This window comes from Nicotiana sylvestris, chromosome 8, assembly GCF_000393655.2.
Source record: "Nicotiana sylvestris chromosome 8, ASM39365v2, whole genome shotgun sequence".
NCBI lineage: Eukaryota > Viridiplantae > Streptophyta > Magnoliopsida > Solanales > Solanaceae > Nicotiana > Nicotiana sylvestris.
Genome location: NC_091064.1, coordinates 113,922,844 through 113,944,450, shown reverse-complemented (window position 1 = coordinate 113,944,450; position 21,607 = coordinate 113,922,844). Strand labels below are relative to the sequence as shown.

Genomic DNA, 21,607 nt, shown 5'->3' with positions numbered 1-21,607 from the left:
GATTAGAAAAAGTAACTCTAAACTCCATCAATTAATTTGCCATTTTTAGCCTTTTTACTTTCAGAAAAGGAGAAGACACAGACTGTTTATGTGGGAAAAGCTTAAACATCAAATTCGTCAGAAAGATCAACTCCAAAATACTGTCCAAAGCTTTCTCAGTTTCTTGTGACCGAAAAACCAAGAAAACACAAAAAACGTGAGGTTCCTGAAACAAGTTAACTCCTTTTCTCATATATATTTTTTTAATCTCTATAATAATAATCAAGAATCACCTACTCCCCCATTATTACTCTTTATTGACTCTATTCATATAAGGGGTGGGTAGGTGTAGTGTGGATGAAATGAACAAGATGACAGTAGGAAATGGAGGTGAGATACGGAAAGCCCATGCTGCAATGGCTTTGGTACAGCTCGTCTATGGTGGATAAGACTTAAATATAATGAAGAACTCGTCGAAGATTCTTTTTAGGTAGACAATTAAATTGTTTGATGTACATATAAAACATGAGAATTCACAACATATATAGACCATTTCGCATAATTTATGGGTAAATTTGGCCATTTTTTCCGTTATTAAATTTGGACACGTGACAACAAATTGTACTAATCAATTCTGTTAGTCAATAAAGGCAAATATAATGCACTTTTGTAATGACAAGGGCACGATTAACTCCACTATTAATGGAGTACACATATACACCATATTGCATAGTCCAGGATAAATTTATCCTTTTATCCTTTCAAATCTAATACCAAAATCATATAAAACCAAAAGAAAATTTGATTTATCAAATAAGTTTGGTTCGATTTTCTATTTGGTGTGATTTTTCAGTATGAAACACCCGAGCCGTGGTTTGTATTGCTTGTTCTCCCAACAAGAAGAAAAATATGGCTTATCCCATATAGTTCTGGACCCATGCTAGACAAGTGACACATAAGGAGAAAACACACACATATGTGTATGTGAGAAAGCTTAAACCTCAAATTGGTTGAAAGATATTCCAAAAATTTGGTCCATAAGCTTCCTCAGTGTTTTGTGACCAAAAGACAAACTCAGTAGAACAACGTGAAGTTCCTGCAACAAGTTCTCTCCTTTTGTCCTATTGCCGTATTCTTTTAGTCTTTATAGTTAAGATACACCTACCCCATCACCACCTACCCAATATTACGTTTTGGTGACTAAATATATGGGGGGTGGGGGTGGGTGACTGTGGAGTGGATGAGAGGAACAAAATGGCAGCAGTTGCAGTAGGAAATGGGGCTGAGATATGGAAAGCCCATGGTACAATGGCTATGGTACAACTGTTCAATGCTGGGTACCATGTGATTACAAAGGTGGCTCTAAATGTGGGCATGAATGAAATTGTCTTCTGTTTGTATCGGGACCTTCTTGCTATTTCTATTCTTGCCCCATTCGCCTATTTCCGTGAAAAGTTAGTTCCTTTTATCTCTTTCCCTATGTCCCCTTTTCATTGTTTCTCTTAATTCTGCCATCCAAGTAGTGTACTCTCTCTTGTTTGCAAACAGTAAGCATAGATCTAGTTACATTCAGCCTCTTTGTAGATAAATAATTGAACTGATGTAAATATAATGCATGGATTTTTGTGAATTGTGAGCGAATTACTGGCTCAAGCCCGTTTGGGTTAGCTTGTTGTAAATAGCTGATGAGTATTAAATGTTGATAAGCACTTTTAGCAGTTGGGGTATTTGGATAGGAATACTAAAACTGATAACAAACAATTGATATGTTTGGTAAAAAAGGTGCTGATAAGCTATTCTTTTGTTAAAATTGCTCAAATACCCTTCAACGTCTCAAAAAAATTATAAATTTGGTAGATCTTTGTGAAAAAGAGGAATGATGTATGTGGATTGGGGAGGCAGTTAAGGATTTTGTTTTGGGTATTTGAGAATTAAAAGGAATATCAAGGATAAAGCAGTAAAATCTTGATTAAACTAACGTTTACCAAATGCTTAGATAAGCCAAATGATGCTTATAAGCTTACCCAAAACACAACTCGGAAAATATTCGATAGTGATAACTTAATTGCTCCTCTGTGTAGGATTCTTTTTTTTTTTTAAGTCTTTTTTTTTGGGTGGTCAAACAACATGAAATAGGCACCCTCTAGCATACAATGTCAGGGAGAATACCAACATTAACACAAACCCCTACTTTCATGACATTCGAACCTGTCTCAGCACCACCATCAGAATCAATTTGCCAAGTCTTCATTGGCTTCTTTTTGGAATCCAATGTGGAAGTAGTTTACCTTGGCTTACTGTTGGATGCTTCCGATAAAGACCAAGCAACATGGAAAGTAGCTGGTTGGTAGAACATATACTTTTCAAAAGGTGGAAGGAAGTGTTAATTAAAAGCACACTTTTTAGCACTCTCACATACTCTTTTAATACCAGGGGCACCAGCTAGCTTACTGGAGAATTGGAAAGACTCCATTGGAAGTTCATATGGGACTCAACAAATGGGGATAGGAAGTTCCATTTAGTAAGTTGGGAGATCATCACGCCCCCCAAAGAGATGGGGAGGCCTTGGGGTGAAAATTTGCCTTGTTTCCACCATGCTTTATTAGGAAAGTGGATATGGAGGTTCGGGATTAAGGAGCACACTTTTCTGGATGGAGGTAATAACAGAAAAATATGGGACTGAGGAAGAGGGTTGGAGGTCTAAAAACATTACGATTCCATTTTAAGTGCGATGCTGCAATAGTCTGGACCTGATGAAACTACTTGATGCTGCAATATCGGCTATTGTGTGTTTATGAGATAGTTATGAACTGCCCCCTGCAAGTTCCACCCAAAATAATGCCACACAACATCTTGAAGATTTGTGGTAAGAGCTATTTTTTTTATTGGACAATAACTATTTTTTTGCTGTTGAAGTTTGGTTAGTCAACCTTGGCTAAAGTGGTGATGAACATATAGAGGCCATGTTTTCTACAATAATGGAGGCTTGTTGGGCTCATGAAGGTGCCAATGGATTTAGAGAATTGGGCCATGAATTTAAAATGCTTACACTAATTAGCCTTAGTCCAATTGAGGCCCAAGAATTTCAAGAAATTGAAGAAGTCTAAGAATCCAATCAAGATTAGGATTTCTTTTCCTTAAAGATTGGAATTTCTTATTTCTTGTTTCCTAGGAATTTAATTTTTGTTTTAGTAGGGTTATATTTGTAGTTCTAGTCAAACTAGGATTGTTAGTTGGTATCCCATTCCTACTAGAATTCTTTTTCCTATTTTAGTTAGGATAGGTTTTCTTAGCCTTATTCTTATTCTAGTCTAATTAGGATTAGTTTTCCTTAACCTTACCAATTTTACTCATTGTAAGACCTATTTAAAGGGCTTAATATGCTGAAAATAAACATTGGTGATTAGTTTTTCTAAGCTATTGCTTCAAAAACGTGATTTATTTTATATTTCATTGTTCTTCTTTTATTCAATTCTTCTTGCAATCTTGCGGGATTGGAGAACGTGTGGGTGAGGTTTCTTTCCATCTTACATTCTTCTAACGTGAGTTTGAAGAACGCTTTCGTTAGTTTTGTGAAAAACTTTAGCGGGGTGCTTTTGTTTTTCTCTCTTCTTTGTACTTGAGAGGTGCAAAACCTTGAAAGTACATCAATTTGGTATCAGAGCTCAAGTTCCAAGTCCAAATTTTTAAATTGTTATCTTGTTCATCATGTCGCTAGACAAGCAAATAACAAGCTCGGGATCCTCTTCACTTGATGAACAACTTGAGAATGAAAGATCAAGAATTACAGCCCTTGAACGAGACAACGAAGAAATTAAAGTGCAACTAGATGACTTAAGGAAATCAATGCAGAATTTGACTAGATTGGTTAAAGGTTTAGCGGTTCAAAATCAGCCACCAAATCTTCCACAACGCCTACAACCTCCACCACCACCAAGACACAACATACCAGTGCTACCGCGACGTCTTCCACTTCGAGATCCACCAATTCAACCGCGGAGAGCAGGACATATTGAGCAAGCGGAAGAAGTTATAGCTGACCAAGGCATGAAAATACTGAGGCGCCATGCTCACTATGATAAAAACTCAAATTTGGAATATTCCGATAATCAAGGTAGTGAAGAGTACGACTTTGATGAAGTTCAGTATCAACATGATAGAAGGAGATTTCAGAGAAGGCCACACAATAATAATGGCAAATCTCAAGGCGATGAATTTATTGATTGGCTTATAACTATTGAGCGTGTTTTTGATTCTAAAGAATACTCTGATGAGAAGAAGGTCAAACTTGTTGCTATAAAACTTAGAGGTTATGCATCGCTATGGTGGGAAAACCTCAAAAAAGAGCGAGAGCTTGAAGGAAAAACACGAATTCGCACTTGGGAGAGAATGAAACGAGAATTGCACAAACAATTCTTGCAAGAGACATATGAAGAAGATTCTTACTTGAAGTTTCATTCTTTTAGACAAGGAGCTTTATCCGTGGACGAGTACACAAGAGAATTTAAATATCTTAGGCTCAAGAGCGACATTAAAGAAAAACCAGCCCGCCTAATTGCTCGATATTTGGCTGGATTAAATAAGCCTATTGCGAATGTGATACGATTGCAGCCCCATTGGACCTTTGGAGATGTTGTCAAACTAGCCAAGGTCGTAGAGACACAACAGAAGGAAGCCAAAGCCACGTTTTCATCAACTACCATAAAAAGGCCTAACATTTTCAACCATGGGAGTGCTAGTTTGAGCTCTACAAAGCCACAATCGTCTACAACGAAACCATGTGTCCAGAAAGTTGAAGGGAAGCCAATGACTTCAGAAGCAATTTTTTAAAAAAGATGCCATAAATGTGGAGGACTTGGGAATATACTAGCTGATTGTCCTAACAAAAAGGCATTCTCCATCCTTGAAGGAGCAACTGATGAAGAAGGTTATAATGAAGAGCAACATGATGAAAACTTGGAAGAAGTAGCTGAATAAGGAGATGATGGAGAATACCTTATGATCCAACGCGTTCTTCATTCAGATTCTAGCAAGGAAGAACCATGGTTGCGACACAATATTTTTCATACACGTTGTACATCTAAGGGAAAGGTTTGTACACTCATCATTGATCCAGGAAGTTGCACTAATGTAGTTTCACTAATGTAGTTTCTGAAGAAATGGTTAACAAATTGGGGTTTGAGACAGAGCCATTGCAGAAGCCATACCGCATGAGGTGGTTGGATGAAGGAAGGAATGCACAAGTTAATAAACGATGCCTTATTCCTTTCTCTATTGGCAAGAATTATCAAGATAAGGTCTGGTGTGATGTAATGCCTATGGATGCTTGCCACTTACTGCTTGGGAGACCATGGGAATATGGCAGAAGGGCAATTCATGATGGCTTCAAGAACACTTACTCTTTCGTCAGGGATGGAAAGAAGATCAAATTGCTCCCAATGAACCCTGAAGATTTAAAGTCAAATCCTAAAATGAAGGAGACATACATTACAAGAGCTAAGGTAGAAGAACACTTGAAGGAAGGAGAGGAAGTGCTTATTGTAGTACCTAAGGAGGTGGAATCTATCACCAAGAAAGAGTCATTAGAAGTCAATGACCCACGACTTCAAGCAATATTGGATGAGTTTCATGATATTGTTTCTGATACTACACCTTCTTCCTTACCACCAATGAGGTCAATACAACATCAAATTGATTTAATTCCAGGTGCACCACTTCCTAATAAATCAGCATATCGAATGAATCCAACACAGCAAGAGGCACTTCAACGACAAGTCGAGGAACTACTAGATTGTGGACTAATAAGGGAAAGTTTAAGTCCTTGTGCTGTACCTGCCTTGCTTGTTCCTAAGAAAGATGGATCTTGGCGCATGTGTGTTGATAGTCGTGCTATTAACAAGATCACCATCAAATATAGATTTCCTATTCCTAGGCTTGATGATCTTTTTGATCAATTACATGGGGCCAAGATATTTTCTAAAATTGATTTGAAGAGCGGTTACCACCAAATTCGAATGAAAGAGGGTGATGAATGGAAGACTGCATTCATGACTGGCAAGGGGTTGTATGAATGGCTCGTTATGCCATTTGGTCTATCTAACGCTCCTAGCACATTTATGAGGCTCATGACCCAAATTTTTCAGTCATACATGGGAAAATTTGTTGTTGTTTATTTTGATGATATACTTATTTATAGCAAGGATGATCAACAACATTTGAAGCACTTGAGGACGATTTTTGAAGTTTTAAGAGAGCAAACACTTTATGCCAACCTGAAGAAGTGCAAGTTCTTTTCCGAGCAAATCTCTTTTCTCGGTTATATTGTCTCTAGTGAAGGAATTCATGCCGACTCGGGAAAGATTGAAGCTATTGCTAACTGGCCTATTCCAAAAAGCTTAACTGAGATTCGCAGCTTTCATGGTATGGTTTCTTTCTATCGGCGTTTTATAAAGAATTTTAGCTCTCTTGTTGCTCCTATTACCGAGTGTTTGAAGGGAAACTCGTTTAAATGGACGGATGCTGCTCAAAAGAGTTTTGAAATGATTAAGACAAAGATGACTCAAGCACCTGTGCTTGCTTTGCCCAACTTCGATGTAATCTTTGAAGTTGAATGTGATGCTTCCGGAGTTGGGATTGGAGCTGTTCTTGGTCAAGAAGGTAGACCTATTGCTTATTTTAGTGAGAAGCTGAATGATGCAAGTTAAAGTATTCTACTTATGACAAGGAGTTCTACGCCATCGTCAGAGCTCTATCTCATTGGAATCACTATCTTTTACCTCGAGAATTTGTGCTTTATTCTGATCATGAGGCCTTGAAGTATGTGAATAGCCAACAAAAACTCAACATTAGGCATGCTAAGTGGGTAGAATTTTTGCAAGCATTTCACTTTGTTATTAAACACAAGGCTGGGAAGGTCAATCAAGTAGCTGATGCATTAAGTCGCGAGCCTTGTTTTGTTTCCGCCATGCAAAACACTATTACGGATTTCGAACACTAAATCAATAAAGTATCGATTAGATCTAGAAAGGAATCAACAAAATCTTCTTCATTTTAGGATTTTAGGTTTAAATTAGTCGCTTTTGTGAATGAAAAAAAAAGTACCTACCATCTTTTTGGATTCCTATCTGAATCAAATTTTGAATTTGATTAATTTATTGGAATTGATAAAATTAGGAGTTCATAAAGAAATTAAGTCTATATACCACGTTCAAATTACTGGCATTATTATTACTGATCGATAAAATTCGATAAAATCCATATCTGTAAAATAAAGAAAGGGGAAATTCTTTTATGGTAAAAAATTCTGTCATTTCAGTTATTTCTCAAGAAGAAAAGAGAGGATCTGTTGAATTTCAAGTATTCAATTTCACCAATAAGATACGGAGACTTACTTCACATTTAGAATTGCACAAAAAAGACTATTTATCTCAGAGAGGTTTGAAGAAAATTTTGGGAAAACGTCAACGACTCCTAGCTTATTTGTCAAAAAAAAATAGAGTACGTTATAAAGAATTAATTAATCAGTTGGACATTCGAGAGACAAAAACTCGTTAATTTGATTTATTTGAAGAGTCATTTCATTTTCACTTATATGTTTCGATTAAATTTTGATGAACTTCTTTTCACTTTCAGCAATTCATGGAAGAATGAATCGGTAAAAAACTTATGACTGCACCAACTACAAGAAAAGACCTCATGATAGTCAATATGGGGCCTCAGCACCCATCAATGCACGGTGTTCTTCGACTCATCGTTACTCTAGATGGTGAAGATGTTGTCGACTGCGAACCAATATTGGGTTATTTACATAGAGGGATGGAGAAAATTGCGGAAAACCGAACAATTATACAATATTTGCCTTATGTAACACGTTGGGATTATTTAGCTACTATGTTCACAGAAGCAATAACCATAAATGGACCCGAACAATTAGGCAATATTCAAGTACCTAAAAGGGCTAGCTATATCAGAGTCATTATGTTGGAGTTGAGTCGGATAGCTTCTCATTTGTTATGGCTAGGCCCTTTTATGGCGGATATTGGTGCGCAGACCCCTTTCTTCTATATTAGAAAGTTTGGGCACATATCGAGAAGCAAAATGCTAAATATAAAGAAAAGGCTGATACACGTAGGAAACATGTGGTGTTCAAGGAAGGCGACCTAGTTTGGGTTCATTTGAGCAATGAGAGATTTCCCAACCGCAAGTTTTCGAAATTACAGAAGCGAGCTGATGGACCTTTTAAGGTACTGCAAAAGATTGGTAATAATGCTTATCGCTTGGAGCTTCCCAATGACTTTGAAATATCACCTATCTTTAATGTAGCAGATCTTGCTCCCTACTTTTCTGATGACTCGAGGGCGAGTCCTTTTCAAGTAGGGGAGAATGATGAACATATAGAGGCCATGTTTTCTACAACAATGGAGGCTTGTTGGGCTCATGAAGGTGCCAATGGATTTAGAGAATTGGGCCATGAATTTAAAATGCTTACACTAATTAGCCTTAGTCCAATTGAGGCCCAAGAATTTCAAGAAATTGAAGAAGTCTAAGAATCCATTCAAGATTAGGATTTCTTTTCCTTAAAGATTGGGATTTCTTATTTCTTGTTTCCTAGGAATTTAATTTTTGTTTTAGTAGGGTTATATTTGTAGTTCTAGTCAAACTAGGATTGTTAGTTGGTATCCCATTCCTACTAGAATTCTTTTTCCTATTTTAGTTAGGATAGGTTTTCTTAGCCTTATTCTTATTCTAGTCTAATTAGGATTAGTTTTCCTTAACCTTACCAATTTTACTCATTGTAAGGCCTATTTAAAGGGCTTAATATGTTGAAAATAAACATTGGTGATTAGTTTTTCTAAGCTATTGCTTCAAAAACGTGATTTATTTTATATTTCATTGTTCTTCCTTTATTCAATTCTTCTTGCAATCTTGCGGGATTGGGGAACGTGTGGGTGAGGTTTCTTTCCATCTTACATTCTTCTAACGTGAGTTTGAAGAACGCTTTCGCTAGTTTTGTGAAAAACTTTAGCGGGGTGCTTTTGTTTTTCTCTCTTCTTTGTACTTGAGAGGTGCAAAACCTTGAAAGTACATCAAGTGGTTACTGTTAATTTGTTTTCTGCCCTTCTATGCTACTTTTCACCCTATATACAATTAAGCACGATCCAAGTAAGTTTGAAAGGAGATGGCATCAATTGCTCAATACAAATCGCAAGGGTTAGAAAATTCTGTGGTGCATATTGTATCCTTATAGAGGTTTGGAACTTTGAAGAGGTTGGAGCAATATGACTGATCAAACTATTCAATATTATGAAGGATTGAGAGGATGCCTACACAAGCACATACATATACACACATAGATTATATTCAAAGTTGTTCGAAGTATCATGGTATTAAACTTATGAGTAATGTAATGGAACATTGGAAAAAGATGTTAGATCATAGACTTAGTGACTATATAACAATTAACAGAACCAGTTGAATTTATGCTTATTGGATCTAATTAATAGAAACTATTTCTTTCCTGAAGAGATGAATGAAGTATAGGGAGAGGAAGAAGGATCTCCTCATGACATTTATTGACCTAGAGAAAATATATGATAGATTACTAAGAAAAGTCCTTAGTGGGTTCCCTTTACTTTGTTAAAAGAACATCCTTGGTGGATACTTGTGAAGAAAGGAAAGGACTGCATATCAAATATATAAATCCACAATGGACATGTACGAGGGACGAGGGAGTAGTCACAAGTGTAAATAGTAGGAGATACTAATAACTCTTCCTATAAGGCCATAACTATGGGTTACATCGGGGATTTGCATTGATGTCCTACTTGCTAACCTAGTTGAGTTACCAATTATATTCAAGATGAAGTTTCATGATATGTACTATCTGCAGATGATATTTTGTTAATTGACGAATTTAATACGAGTCAACCAAAAGTTATTAAGTCAAGGAGAAGCACTCTAGGGAATAAGAGTTTTAGGATTTAGTAATAGTAAGGCATAATATGACTGTAGATTTAACACTCCGGGAAGAATGAAGTGAAGTAAGATTCGATGGCATTAGGGTGTCTAAATGCAGACAATTTATATAAGAAGGTTTAGTTTCTCAAGAGAATGACATGATAGATGAAGATGTGATGCATAAAATTGAAGTACGAGGGTGGAAATGGAGGAGTTTTAGAAGAATGTTATGCGATAGCAAGGGGCTGAATAATGTAAAAGGCAAGTTTGAATCTCTAAGGCCTAAATATCCATGATTTATGTGGCAGAAATATAGATGTTGAGATATAAGTGTGGTCATATAAATTGGACAAGATTAGAAATGACCACATTAGACAAAGTTTGAAAGTAGCTACATCTTGAGAGAAGGTTTTCTTGACCATAGACCTCGAAAGTCGAAACATACTAGTAGGTGCAACACTCATGCTATAATAATTGAATGTTCTAAAATGGGACAATGTAGACCTAAAGCACACGAAATTACCGTAAAGAATAGACATTTTCGTGGAATCAATGGAATTTTACTAAGGATAGAACATAATAGGTGAAACCAACTATTTGAAATCAAGGCTTAGCTATTGCTGTTACCGTAAAGAATAGACATTTTAGTGGAATCAATGGAATGTTTGCCAAGAATTCTTTTGGTTTGTTAATTATTTTATGTTACTGTCAATATAGGAATAAATAGGACATTTAGAGAACCTGTAGTTTTAGAGAATCCTTATTTCCTTTTTGAAGAATCAAATTGTTTTCCAGTATTGGAAGGAAATGGGCTCGAATAGAGTGAAATGGACACAGAGGGTTCATATAGACGACCCCAATTGTTTTATGAGTAGGTGGTTGATTGAAATATTTGTTTTATTAACTACTTGTTAGTCCACAATAATTGAAGCAAAGACCAAATTTTTTTTTTTTTTTTTATGTTCTCCAATTGGAGATTTGAGTGTGAAACCTCGTAACAGACTAATAGTTAGGCTAATTAGATACCATTAGAATCGAATGTCTAGCGTTCTAATGATGATGTGTGGGTTGGGTTTGCCCAAAAAATGAAAGAGCATTACTATTGACAAGCGGGTATAGTAGTTCAAACTGAGGGTCCTGCTTTTTATAGTATGTTATATGTTTTCAGTCTGTTACTACATCACTGTATGGCAGTTCGCTTGACAAACATAACAAATTTTTCCTCTCATTCTTTCATCAGATATCCTTTGTGTTATATACATAGACACACACACACATGTTCTTTTGTATAAGCTCTTTCAAAAGGTTAGTTATGATATCTGCAATTATAATAGCATCACTAACAAATTTACGTGTTATGTTTCTCTATGTATAGGAGGTCGAGGCCTCCTCTGAATAAATGGCTTCTACTGTCATTCTTCATTCTAGGTTTAACTGGGTAAGTTTTGATGTGCTAAGCGTGTATATTTGGATTTGTTTTGTTAATTTCCTTAGTTTTGTTACACTCAATTAAAGCCTATTCCTGAAGAAGCCCTTTTTCTCTTTTGGCACTGAGACAGTATTTTTGGTAACCAACTTTTGTTCCTTGTTGGTCTTGGCTACACGAATCCGACTTATGCTGCTGCTTTGCAACCTGCAATACCAGTCTTTACGTTCATATTTGCTGTGCTCATGGGGTCAGTAGACATCAACCTTCCTTCATCTCTCTATTTTGTTTCTTTGTTTCCATCACTCAGAATTCTTGCATGTCCTAGGTGTTGAGGGAATCTTGTGTTGCTTAAACCTTTTTTGATAAGTTATGTTGTGTTTCTTAACTTTGTGAGATGTGAAAGATCATAGTGCTATCAAGTATCAGATGTTGTATTCTTTTTTTTTTGATGAAGTAAGATAATATCATTGAAAGGACATCTGGAAGATGCCAAATTACAAGAACAGAAATTATGTTAGCTCCCGTACAAAAGACAAAAAACATTGTAAGCTCAAGAGTGCCTATGCTAGAACCAGGGAGCTAACAAAATCCCAAAAAGTGTCAACGCTATTAACAGGGGAAAGAAAGTTCCAACTGAACAAACTAACTAAACATCTAGCTTTTAGGGAATGTGTTGGAGTTGATATTCCATCAAAACATCTGCCATTTCTTTCCTTCCAAACAATCCAAAATATGACTGCTGGGATCATTCTCCATATTCTTTTGATGGCTTTGTCAACTCTCCAAAAAATCCAGCTAATATAGGCTTCCTTGATGGTCCAGATGTTGTATTCTTAATACCAAAATTGTTTTGTTGCTTTAAATTGGAGGCTTGGAGCAATCACAATTCACAAGTACTTTATTTTTGTGCATAGAATGAGAATAATTACAGTCAATTCGAGAATCTTTATCCTCCAAATTGATACATGCAACACCGAGATAAATCTCAGTCACTATCTTGGAGAGTTGGACCTTCTAAGTAAATTGCAGAAACACTCCTGCCGAGAGGATAAAAAATGGCACAATATAGATGAGACATAGAGAAGTGATAGCTTGAAGCAAACACAGACACAAGATAAAAATAGATAGGAGTAGAAGAAGATTTGAATTAGAGACAAACTTGATTTTAATATGTCATATGGTAAAAGGAACCAAATACGTTCAATTATGGAATCAAAGAAAGCATCTAATTTACTAAAGAGGATTGAATCCTCAAGCAAGCTCCATTGGAGTAATGGTCAGCAAAGGCATAGCCCCAAAACGACATCGTTCTGCTCCATTCATTGCTTGATTATATCACAAATATATGGCGATGAAGTTAAATGTCTTATAGTTCAGGAGCATTTTGATTATGTATAAATGTTTAGTGAGGATTGGATGTTAGAGACTTCAGAATCTCCGATAGGGAATGGTCTAGATAATTTTGTTGAAAGGGAATGCTGAACCCTACTGCCTTAGCTGCTTTAAAAACAAAGAAGCTAGCTCTGTATAAATTAATTACGTTCTCCTTGAAGAAACTTAAATAAGCAACTACTTATCATTTTGGGGTACTATGAGAAGAACAACTATGCATCAGTGGCTTTTACATTTCATATGTCATAGGAGGGTGCTAATGAAGTAACCTTCTGTATTTCTATTGGTGCTATTTACTTAGAACATTGATCTTTCTATTATCTAAAACAGCAAGTTCCCAAATGGAAGCCACAAAGCCTTGGCTGGTGGTAGTGGGTTCGTTCCTTTTCTAGTCTCAGTTTCTTGTCCATATAATGGCTTCCTTTCTTTACCTGTTATTTGTCTTCAATTCGTGCATTTCTGGTATTGTCACATAACTTATCTGTTGCAGCTGTTGACCTGCTCAACATTATTTGTATGTGTTATTTATGCAGTACAGAAACAGTGAAGCTTCTTACTGTCGAAGGTCAGGGAAAGGTTGGAGGTACCATTGTTTGTGTTTCTGGGGCGATTTTAATGGCTGTATTCCGTGGTCCAGTGGTATTTGGAGATGGCACATCAGACTTCACAGCCCACATTGAGATAAGTGCTAAGGGTCAACCCGAGCCTGCTGGATGGCCAATGTCTAGTTTTCTGGAGCTGGGATTTGATAATTGGCACCTCGGCGTCTTATGCTTAATAGGAAACTGTATGTGCATGGCAGCATACTTAGCTATTCAGGTAACTAGATAATCATTTCAATTGCTAATTCAGATCTACTTGATTGGAATAAATAGCAGAGGCCGTTCCCAATGATTAAACTGAAAGGCTATGCACATATATAAAATATATGTGTCTAGGCATCGGTTGAAAAAGTTAACCCCCAATCTTCCATTGTATATAGGATCTTTCACGATGGACCTCCTTCTCTAATAACATGCTAATGAAGGTGATTTTGGCATGCTTTGGTTGAGTGGCCTGTGATGCATTAGCATTTGCAGGGGGTCTTTGAAAATTTTAAATTAGTGTGGGTGAATGTTTACAATTGATTAAAGCCTGATAAAAAAGTTTAATGTACAGTCTTTGAAAAAAAAAATATTGCTACGTAAAAGTTATCACTTTACCATTTCCATGTTAAAAGTTATCACTTTCAGATTCATGATATCTTTCTCGTAGTTGTTTTCTTCTCTTGTGAACTTTTATCTATCAATTGCTATTCATCTGAAGTAGATTAATTTGCATCCATCTGGCTTATGTTGGACACCTTTTATAATTGATTTAGAAAGATGACTTTATTGAACAATAGCCAGATACCAATTCCAGTTAACAGAATCAATGTTTTAAAAGACTGATTAAACAACAACAACAACAACCCAGTAACATCTTGGGCTAGCTTGAAACGTTCTGGAAAATCCTTGAGTTTGTCGGTGTATGTGTTTGTACTGCTATGAAATGTATGCAGAGTTGAGTGGCTTATGAAATTTTTGCAGGCTCCACTTTTGGCAAAATACCCTGCAGGCTTATCATTGACAGCATATTCATACTTTTTTGGCGTTCTATTGATGATAGGCACATCATTCTTTATGACCAATGGATCAACAGACTGGTATTTGACAAAATCTGAAGTTTTCGCTGTGTGCTATGCTGTAAGATTCTCTTTAGTATCCTCTTCATGTCTGACTTGCAGTGCTTCTTTTTATAAGATACGAAATATGCTAATTATGGGAGTACGGAAGACCCTTTTATACACTTTCTGTTTAAATGGAATTTCTTATTATGAGCATATTTTTTTGATAACCGAAGTGTCCGGGCCAGCTTGCACGCACCTCGACTAATTCTACGGGATACCTGCTACCTCCTACCAGCAACAAGTACTAGGTAACTCTGTCCAACAAGGCTTGGACAGATGTGAATAAATTACTACCTAGTGTTTTTTGCCTCCAGTGGGATTTGAACTTGAGACCTCAAGGTTCTTAACCCACTTCGTTGATCTTCCTTTCACATTCACAGTAAAATGGGGCGCCTTGAGGTATTCTAGCCAGTATCATTGGAAGTCATCGCTTTGTCACTTAAAAGCGATGAGTGACGCGAAACGAGGATTTATCGCTTCAGGGGTGAAGCCATACGCTTTAGAGAAATTTGTGCTTCAAATAATAGTGCACAAAGTGACTCCAACAAGGATCAGTCCCTTCTTTGAATCTCAACTTTGAGTCCTTAATTAATATCAGGATTATTGTATGTTGGATACTAAATTTGATATTTTAATTGCAATTTAGTTTTCATTTTATTAAATTCATAGATGTTTGATATTTTGAAATTTCTCGTAAATTATGCGCTTCACTTCTCACTTTTTGCTTCAAGCCCCATGGACCTTGTTGCTTATTTGCTTTTTTTCACTTTTAAAAACACTGTTTCTAGCCGATCACCAGTACCAAGATGATTTAACATGTACCTAAGCAGTTGACACATCAATGCTCTTCATACTTCCTTCCCCTGCGTTGCTCTTTCATTTTGCAATCGTCAATGCATCATTTATTAAATATAATTTTTAATGTTGCATAGTGGATTCTCATTCATCTGTCTATAGCATCTCATGCCATATGGTTAATATGTAGACCGACAATGTTTTTAGTTGGGTGAAATGAAACTAGTATCTTCACAATGGTTAGTGTTTTTCAGGGAATTGTTGCATCAGCCCTGAACTATGGACTTATGACATGGTGCAATAAGATTCTTGGCCCTGCTTTAGTTGCTTTATACAATCCGCTTCAACCTGCTGCTTCAGCAATTCTATCTAGCATTTTTCTCGGGAGCCCTATTTATCTGGGAAGGTTAGTGCTCTGATATATTGAATATCCACTTTTATATCTGTCTTATGTTCTCATTTCTTTGTTTTATAGTCGTTTTGGCACAATGAGGACCAAAATGGTGTGAGGGTGCTGCGAAATTCTCCTGCTGGAAAATTGCCATGTTTCCTTTATTGACTTGCTTTTTTTTGGGAGATTTTTTCTTGTGAAACTATGCAATATTCCACTTGCTGAACATTTGTGCCGCTCGTATGATCTTTTCCTTATAGTCCATTTCTAGTTGTTCGTCGTTAGCCTCAAGTCTGAAGATATACCCCCCCGCTTTGTGATTGCAGCATTTTAGGAGGACTTCTCATTATAGCTGGGCTTTATTTAGTAACTTGGGCATCTTACAGAGAGAGGCAGCCAGCGATGGGAACTGTTCCTCACACTCCTCGGATGACGGATCCCCTAATTCCATATCAGATAGGACACATTTTCTCTGTTCCTTCTTCCTCAATATCAAAGACCACTGATTAGATAGTGCTAAGATATCATTTGTATGTCCTTTTCTTATCTCCTTCATGATAACTTGTAGTGCAGTTCACTGCTTAAAAAAATGATAATATATAGTGCTTTATCAAGTTTTTTTTCCCTTTAATTTCCACAAAAAAACTCTTCCTGCAGAAGTAAAAAATCTACATATTCTTCTCAGCTTTCGGTCGTATTTCTTTGCCAACAATTTTAGTTTATTTTTACTTTCTACTCAAATCACCAAATTCTACTAAAACATCTTTGAGTTTTATTTTTCTACAAATTTTTGTCGTGAATCAATGCAATACACAGGCCATACTTAATATCTTCAATGGGACTAGGAAGTATGGAAGCCAACATCATGTAAGAGGTGATTATTGTTCCGCTGGAACTTTACGCACCAAAACATGATAGTTTCACATATCAATCTGAGTTAGGCCTTCTCATTGGTCTGAAAAGATATCTTCCTGAAATTAAACAAAACAAATAAGTAAAACATATAGTTGCTGGCTGTGATAGGCTGTTGCATAGTAAAATAGACTCAAAATATCAATCTAAGGGGGTGTTTGGCATGAAGGAACATGTTTTTGTGTTTGGCATGAAGGAACATGTTTTCTATGGAAAATATTTTCCTGGAAAATAAGTGATCTTCTAGTATCTGACTAGTAAGCAAAAAATATTATTCCAAGAGCAAATACTATGGTTGACGGGGTGGGTAGGTGCATGGTCGGGAGCCGAGGGTGGAGAGGTCGAAGGGTCGGGGTCAGTCATGTGTCGAGGGTCAGGGTCGAACCGAGGTCGGAGTCGAGGGAGGAAATGGGCAGGTCGGGGTTTGATGTTGGAGTTGGTATGTGGGTTTGGGTCGATGTGGTTGGGGGTGGGGATCGGGGAAGGTGTGACATTTGGGTGATAGGGGGTAAGGATGGTGGTCGAGGTTGAGGAGTGGTGGATGGGGTGGTGGTGTGTGGGGGTAGGGTGGGATGTTGGATTTGCCGGAAGGTAGGGCGGCAGAGGGTTGGTCCAGTTTGTGGAGGTGGCAAGGTGGGTGGGGTGAGGGAATGAGGACGTGGGAGGGTTGAAAACATGGTTGGGGAGTTTCGAACTTTGTTTTCCCTATTTTTGCTAGGGAAGTCATTTTTCCTCTAAAATAATTTCCTCTATACCAAATACACCCTAAGTCACTGATAATTTGATCCACTGGCATTCATAAATATTCAACACTTTTTGCTAACTGTTTAGTTGTGTAAGTTATATTTTGATGATTAACAAACCAGAGCAGAGAACCAAGTTTCGTGTTCTAGGTTGCTACTAAGCTTGGATGCAGATGAGAGATGAAGCAGGTTCGTAGCAGACCAAAAGCAGAATGCTCTTCAGACCCGAATGTCAGAATGTTTGCACAAGTTGGATTCCTCTGAAAGTCCTACCTGTTCCCTAAAAGGAATATGTAAACTGAAGGAGTTCGTGGTCTAAAAGATTTTGTAATTAAGGAAAAAACTTGCGTGGAAAGAGAAGGTTGTAGAGTTGGAAGCAAATAAGGAAACCAAATCTAAATAGGAGAGGTTTTCCTTAACCGAAATATTCTAGGTTTTGGAGCATAATTGAAGAAGAGTTTCAGCCAACTTTGTAAATATAAAAGGAGACTTTTTGCCGCGGTTCAAGACTACTGCTATTGAGAGAAATCACATAGAATTACTTCTGACAATAGCAATTACAACAAGAAGATACATCTGGAGACTCAAGCTGATCGACCGAAGAACCAGTTCTTGAATAGCTGTTCAAGTTCTTTAATTGTTAGGTTGAGTCAAGGTGTTTTAAAATGTAACCTATTTACTTTTGGGAAGTGTAATCAATAGGCTAATACAGAAACCTTGAGTTTTTGTTAGTTTCCTACACTAGAGTTAGTTTGGGAAGGGGTTGCTAAAATTGAGTTGATTGTAGGGGTTTGGGTACTTGAGTTAGTTCCTTTGGTTATAGAGTTGTAACCTAAAACTATTCTTTGATGTTTAGTTGAGTTCTGAGGAAAATCATACTAGGTAGATCATGGTTTTTTTTCTCTTGAGCAAGGAGGTTTTCCACGTAAAAATCTCTGTGTTGGTTAAATTTTCGCAATTATTTCTATTTGTGTCTATTTGCATATTTCAAAGAACCAGGTTCTTCGAAATCGTGAAAATTGGGTAAGACACAATTCAACCATCCTTCTTGTATCTAGGTGTATCATAAAATAACAATTGGTAGCAGAACAAGTTCTTTCATAAGAGGCTAATACCTTGAAAGAATCTACAATGGCTGCACCACCAGATGCTCAAGAAGGATAATCAATTGTCAAGCCAGCACTGTTTCATAAAAAATATTACGGTTGGTGGAAGGAAATGAAGCGTGATTTCTTGGAAGAGAAGACCTGGAGCTTTGGGATATTTTTGAAAATGGACCAAATATTCCTATGCTTGTTAATGACAAAGGTATTCCCATTAGACCAAAGCCAGGAGAAAAATATTTAGAAGAGGATGTCAAAGGAGTTCAAGAGAATGTTAAAGCCAAGAAGATTCTGATATGTGGTATTGGTCCAAATGAATACAACAGGATCTCAGCATGCAGAGATGCAAAATCTATATGGGATACCCTCTAGTATGCTCATGAAGGTTCGTCTCAAGTGAAGCAATCAAAGATTGATATGCTAACTGTGAGCACGTGATTTTTGCCCTATATGAATTATTCCCATAAATTCAAACAAAGTAAATTTTTTTTCCATTGTTTGCGATTTCGTGGATTTTGTAGCATTTTTTTGTTAATTGTTTGCATTTATCTATGCATGTTTATTTTATTTAAATCATAAAAAATACCAAAATATCATGCATTGCATTTAGAATGTGTTTTTACATTTTTAGAATTAACCGGTAATTATTTGTTTTATAGAAATTCGAAAATCACAAAAAATACCTCATTTTTACATTTTTGTCTTTTAATTTTTAGCTTATTGATTTATCTCTTTTAATTTAGAATTAAGTGTTGTTTATAATTTTTATAATTAGCTAATTACGTTAATTTCACACTTTTGGATAATTTAGGATTTTTAATTTTAGGACTTTAATTAATTGGATTTTAAAATCAAAAAAAAAAAACAAAGAAAGGCAAAAGGGCCATTTTGTAGCTCAAAATCGGACTGGGCCAGCTTGGAACATCCCATTTGATTTAAATCCCTAGTCCATTTTAAAGGCCCAGAACATTGACTCATTAACCCTTTCCCCTCTTTATACCCTAAATTAGGACTGTATTCTGGGCCGTGACCGGGCCTTCGTGGGCCAAACAGGTCGGGCTTCGTGGGCCTTGGCTTTGGCGGTCCCGGGCTTCGTGGGCTCAACGGGTGGAACCGGCCCATGATGGGCCTAAGCCCATATGGTCCTGGGCTAAACGGGCCAAGCTCGTGGGTTTCGCGGGCCTAGCGGTTTTTTTAAGGCAATTTCTTGTAGTATCATGGCTATATTAAAAATATATATGTAGTATATATGTAGAAATCTAATTATTAAAGTGCTTGACGAAAAAGAAAAATAACAAAACAATAGTAAAACACTAAATTGTCATGCATAATAAATTAATAACAAAGTACAACATGAAGCATAAATACGTCTAATAATTTTGAAATAACACAAATTGTTGAAAAAACCTTAAAGACGAATTCTTGGATAAATACCCTCAACACAATGCTTTATATGCCTCCTTAAAGTGTCTGTGGTTTGAACAGTACTAAAATTTAAGACTCTTCCACAGTTCTTGCACTTTAATTTTTGGCCTTCTTCATTTTCTTCAACCACTTCATAGTACTACGAAATAAATAAGCGCACTCTTTCCGAACGAGGCATGATGCAACTTGAAAATTAAGATTGAGACTTGAAGTCTTGAAAATTGGAGATTGAGAGATTGAGAGAAATTTAGAATGAGAAATGAGTATTGAGTATTGAAATGAAGAAGAGGGAGGGGGGTATTTATAGTGGTAGAGAAGGTTAGTTTTGTAAATTGAAATTGAATTTTGATTTTTGAATTTTGAATTTTGAATTTTGAAATTTGAATTTTAAATTTTATATAGTATATATATATATATATATATATATATAGTATACTAGTATAGAATGTTATGTATATATATTTCATTGTATATTGTCTTGTAGTATATATTGTATGTTATGTATATATATATTCCCTTATATATTTTCTTGTAGTATATATTGTATGTTATGTATATATATTCTCTTATATATTTTCTTGTAGTATATATATTGTATCTTATGTATATATATTATAGCTTATTACTTATATATTTTCTTGTAGTATATATTGTATGTCATGTATATATATTCTCTTATATATTTTCTTGTAGTACATATATTGTATCTTATGTATATATATTATAACTTATTACTTATATATTTTCTTGTAGTATATATTGTATGTTATATATATATTGTAGCTTATAAATAATTCCACGTAAAGACAAAGAAATATTGCGAAAAGATATTCAAGGGTATGTCTTATAATTTTTATTACCAAAAATAACATATCTTTCTTAGTCTTCCTTCCCCCAATGGAATGAGCACAACAAGGTACTAATACCACCATTAGAAGGAAAAAAACTAAGGAAGATGTGCCAAAATACAAGTTACATATTAGTCTATGTATTATCTCTAACAAATCTCATAAATCCTTCAAGGTTCGGAGGAGGTTGCGTTGGTGGTGGTGGAAAAGAAGCTTGTTCATCACCACTTCCGGGCGAAGCCGAATCCTCCGCAAGTTCCGCTATCATTTCTTCATAAGCTTCATCTATCGCCGGTTGTGCTTCTGCAATTCCAAAGTTTCTTCTTTCCGAGCGGATCCAATCTCTAAACAGTACTGATTTTTCCAAGCTATCCCTCATAGACGCTCTATGATCACCTATTTGCAGTCTTGCTTGACTGAAAGCGCTCTCTGATGCAACAGTTGAAGCTTGAATTGATAAAATATCCCGAGCCATCCTTGCAAGAACAGGAAAATGTTTTTCCCTTGCCTTCCACCATTCCAAAAGATCAAAAGAGCCGTCTGGATTCTCCTTTTCAAGTCCCTGAGACAAATAAACTTGAAGCTCATTTAGATGTGAAGTTTCATCATAATTTTCACCTTGAGACCCCCTGAACTCCGTCCAAGATTTAAGAGCTTTTAAGCCCGCAACTCTTTTAGAGGATTGTGAGCTAGACGAAGTAGGGGTTGGAATAGTTGGCCTAGCATGCTCTAAGGCAAGTTGATAAGCATTATAAACTGTTTGAGCGTTAATCTTAATTGAAGCTTTTGCATCTGCAAGTGTCGCAATTTCCTCATTTGAAAGATCTAAAGCCTTATAAATATTTGAATACCAAAAATGAGGACCTCCCAATTTCATTGTAGGATTTAGCATTGCAGCAAGACCATAAATAGGAGGGATAGGAAA

The 21,607-nt window shown here is 36.3% G+C and overlaps 1 protein-coding gene across 3 annotated transcripts; it reads left to right on the top strand.

Annotated features, from left to right (window-relative positions):
- Positions 1-710: 710 nt before the first annotated feature.
- Positions 711-16,276, top strand: LOC104219447 (WAT1-related protein At4g19185-like). 3 transcript variants are annotated; one of them, XR_011401466.1, is made up of 8 exons: positions 712-1,433; positions 11,312-11,374; positions 11,496-11,612; positions 13,291-13,576; positions 14,326-14,481; positions 15,515-15,666; positions 15,736-15,891; positions 15,978-16,069. XR_011401466.1 is itself a non-coding variant. In XM_070152998.1 (7 exons), the coding sequence occupies exons 1-7, from the start codon at positions 1,234-1,236 to the stop codon at positions 16,159-16,161; spliced, it is 1,158 nt and encodes a 385-aa protein (XP_070009099.1). In that variant the 5' UTR covers positions 713-1,233; the 3' UTR covers positions 16,162-16,276. The 3 variants fall into 3 exon arrangements, 2 of the variants coding, with proteins under 2 accessions (XP_070009100.1, XP_070009099.1); XM_070152998.1 differs by lacking the exon at positions 15,736-15,891 and having other exon boundaries at positions 713-1,433; positions 15,978-16,276; XM_070152999.1 differs by lacking the exons at positions 11,312-11,374; positions 11,496-11,612; positions 15,736-15,891 and having other exon boundaries at positions 711-1,433; positions 15,978-16,276.
- Positions 16,277-21,607: the final 5,331 nt, after the last annotated feature.

What these genes read in the sequence shown, in the direction of transcription:
- LOC104219447 (XM_070152998.1), top strand. Translation starts at nt 1,234, where the DNA reads ATGGCAGCAGTTGCAGTAGGAAATGGGGCTGAGATATGGAAAGCCCAT. An exon ending in TTCGCCTATTTCCGTGAAAA is followed by an intron (nt 1,434 to 11,311) that starts GTTAGTTCCTTT and finishes CTCTATGTATAG; the next exon opens with GAGGTCGAGGCCTCCTCTGA. An exon ending in TTCATTCTAGGTTTAACTGG is followed by an intron (nt 11,375 to 11,495) that starts GTAAGTTTTGAT and finishes GCACTGAGACAG; the next exon opens with TATTTTTGGTAACCAACTTT.